Here is a 3,119-nt window from a genome sequence, read left to right on the forward strand (position 1 = left end):
TACATTATGATAATTAATTTAATTAACACACACATTAATGTTGTAGATATTATGAAGCTTTTGACAAGAACCCTTTCATGAATCGTACTCGAGTTGCTGACTATGTAGCTTGGATAGAAAAAATGGAAAACGTTGAACAATTTGGCGACACATGGTTTGACGTTTCTGCGAAAGCTATGGCAGAATACTGGGACTGCGAAGGCGATCCTGCGTTGACCTGGAAAGATCGTGGCTATAAAACAATTTTGGATCTGTTAATGGTAAGAAATCACTTGAATATCCGACTAGAAACATTATTGTACAAAATATTGAAGCTTTTAAAAATATTTAAAATATATATTCGATTAAAACAAAATAATGATCGAAAAGTTTAAAATTGAGTTGCAAGGATGAAAATTAATTTACTGATAAAACAAGAAAAAAAGATTATATACGGATAATATATAAAAATATATATAAAATAGAAATTAAAATTATACGCTATTTGAGAATTACATTAATGTTCAGTGTATAATATACTTTACTACATTTTTAATACGTTTTAATAAAGTAATGAATTATTAGTACATATCCTATCAATTATTTTAGCAATCTCTTTTTCTAATCAAGCGTATGTGATTATTTTATTAGCAAAATATTCCGAACGCAGAGAAACGCTTGCCAGTGATGGAAAGGATAGAGTTCGGAAAAGTTGTGGCAACCATCAATTACAGCTCAAACGAGAACGTGACGGTGACTACCAGAGATGGATGCGAATATTTCACGCGGCATGTAATATTCACTGGGTCTCTAGGTGTTCTGAAGGAGAAACATTCTATAATGTTCGTGCCACCCTTATCGCAGAAGAAACAACGGGCAATAGAGGTTTTATTAACAATACAGTACTGTAAAATAAAATGGCATGTTATGTGTATGTTGATGTTAATTAATATCATTATATCGTAGGGATTAAATATTGGAACAGCGAACAAGGTTTACCTTGAATTTCCGCATAGATGGTGGCCGGAGGATAAAGGCAACTTTGGTTTTATCTGGCCAGAAAAAGTTAAAAAGGAATTCTTGCAAAACTATGGTCAAGTAAAAAAATATTCGAGTGTAATCTAAGAATGTTTCCGAATGCCTATCTAAGCTTGCAGATTATAACGAATAATTTGTTTGAAAATCAATTTTGACGATTTTTTCCTTATCCTTTTACTCATCTCGTCAAATATCTGTTTTAGAGTAGCGAGTGGCTCTGCGACGTGTACTCGTTTGCCCCTGTGGCTTATCAACCGAATCTCTTATGTGCTTGGATAACTGGAAAAAACGCGAGACACATGGAAACCTTATCGGATGTTGACGTATACGACGGATTGTATTTATTGTTAAATAAATCATTGGGAGAACATTACAATGTTGTGAAACCAACGAGAATATTAAGGTTATTATTAATTTTCCATTGGAACTGATTGAAAGGAAAATAATTAGATTCGCTTTAATTTATGGCCTTACTATATTGCCTTGTTTTTTTAAACTTTTAGATCTAAATGGTACACCGATGAACATTTTCAAGGCTCGTATAGTTTCCAAAGCATGGTTTCCGAACAAATGGATGTAAAGCCGAGAGATCTGGCTGAACCAGTTATGAGTGGAAATAAACCTGTATGTATCCCAAAATAAAGATAACATAATATTTTTCATTATTTGACACATTATAGTTAGTCTCCTCATCGTTTTATGTTGATTCTTCATTTTGTCAACAACTCAAGATATGTTCTATTTTTAGCCTTTTAGCTTGTCATGTAGTTTTATCTTATATAAGTTAAATCGTATTGTAAAAGAAAGACTATTGACATTGACAAAATTAATCATGATTAGATAATTCTTTTCGCTGGAGAAGCTACGCACGATTATTATTATTCCACTGTGCACGGCGCCGTGGAAACTGGTTTCCACGAAGCGGATAGACTAATCAACTTTGAAAGGTAATAAGATTATGTCGATTGAAATTCATTTAAAGCTTAATATCAATAGCGTAATAAATACAATATTATAATAACGCTTAAAGCATTCATTTTTATCACATTGATTAATTATTATTTTACTTAATCAAATATGTTTTAAAAAATTGCGAAAAAATCGATTCTTTAAACATTTTTTGCCACAAAATTCTTAATTTTTTTAAATCAAAACTGTTATAGTATATCTTTCACTAAATTGGGATTTTTTCCAGTTTAATAAAATTAAATGAAAAAAAGAGAATGGTCTGTAAAGTAAAATTTAGTTTATAAAGGATGTAATGTATCCTTGTGGAATCATATCTAATATGATAAATTAATAATATAATCCTTTCTGCTTATTTTTGCATGATCTCGTGTTGTGTTGTATTACGTTATTATGTCTAGCTTATTAATGTTTGCATATTTTATTTCATATGAAATTTCTTTTTAATAGAAGTAGATTTCTCTGCTTAATTTATTGCTACTTTTAAATATATCAGCTTTAAAAATCTCGCACAATAATACTTTTGCAATTATATTTACATTGATGCATGCTTTTTCTTAGGCAATTAAACGCCCACCTCTAGCTACATCTTCTACAACTACACCCTTATAATGAACGGGATTACGGAAACTAAAAATATTTTACAATTTGTAATATTGGCAACAAGCGAATATATTTAAGGCATGGGTGACTACGGTACTTGTTTGTAAGAAGTAAACATTTGTATAAAATATGTAAACATTTGTATAAAACTACCTTTTGTCCATTATAATAATGTAAATTTTAACATTGTGTGAATTGATGTAAAAGGGAAAATATAATTTACATGAACTACATATGTCATAACGTTATTAGTGAGAGAAATACTACTCGTATTTATTATTATTTATTTATTTATTGCGTTTATTATGTATGTATTTATTATTCGTGTCTTTTGTTATAGACCATTATTACAGGCGAGACTATTTTCAAATAAATAGTGCAGTTTACTTATACGTAGCTTTTATAGAATAGAAAGTTAGGGTACTAAAACTCGTAGGAGATAATACACCGTGTATATGTGTATATATTTGTGTGTATTTATCTAATTGTAAGATTTAGACTAATTTCTTCGGATGACATAGAACGTGCGATCG

At 30.0% G+C, this 3,119-nt stretch overlaps 1 protein-coding gene across 1 annotated transcript; it reads left to right on the top strand.

Moving 5' to 3' along the window:
* Positions 1–46: 46 nt before the first annotated feature.
* Positions 47–2,770, top strand: LOC112454659 (peroxisomal N(1)-acetyl-spermine/spermidine oxidase-like; the record flags this gene model as incomplete). Its single annotated transcript, XM_025016160.1, has 7 exons — positions 47–260; positions 631–864; positions 946–1,077; positions 1,221–1,420; positions 1,521–1,641; positions 1,858–1,964; positions 2,545–2,770. Coding segments are annotated over 7 exons (1,030 nt in total), but the record flags the coding sequence as incomplete, so codon positions are not given.
* Positions 2,771–3,119: the final 349 nt, after the last annotated feature.

This window comes from Temnothorax curvispinosus, unplaced genomic scaffold (assembly GCF_003070985.1).
Source record: "Temnothorax curvispinosus isolate PA1 unplaced genomic scaffold, ASM307098v1 QBEX01005245.1, whole genome shotgun sequence".
In the NCBI taxonomy this organism is placed as follows: Eukaryota; Metazoa; Arthropoda; class Insecta; order Hymenoptera; family Formicidae; genus Temnothorax; species Temnothorax curvispinosus.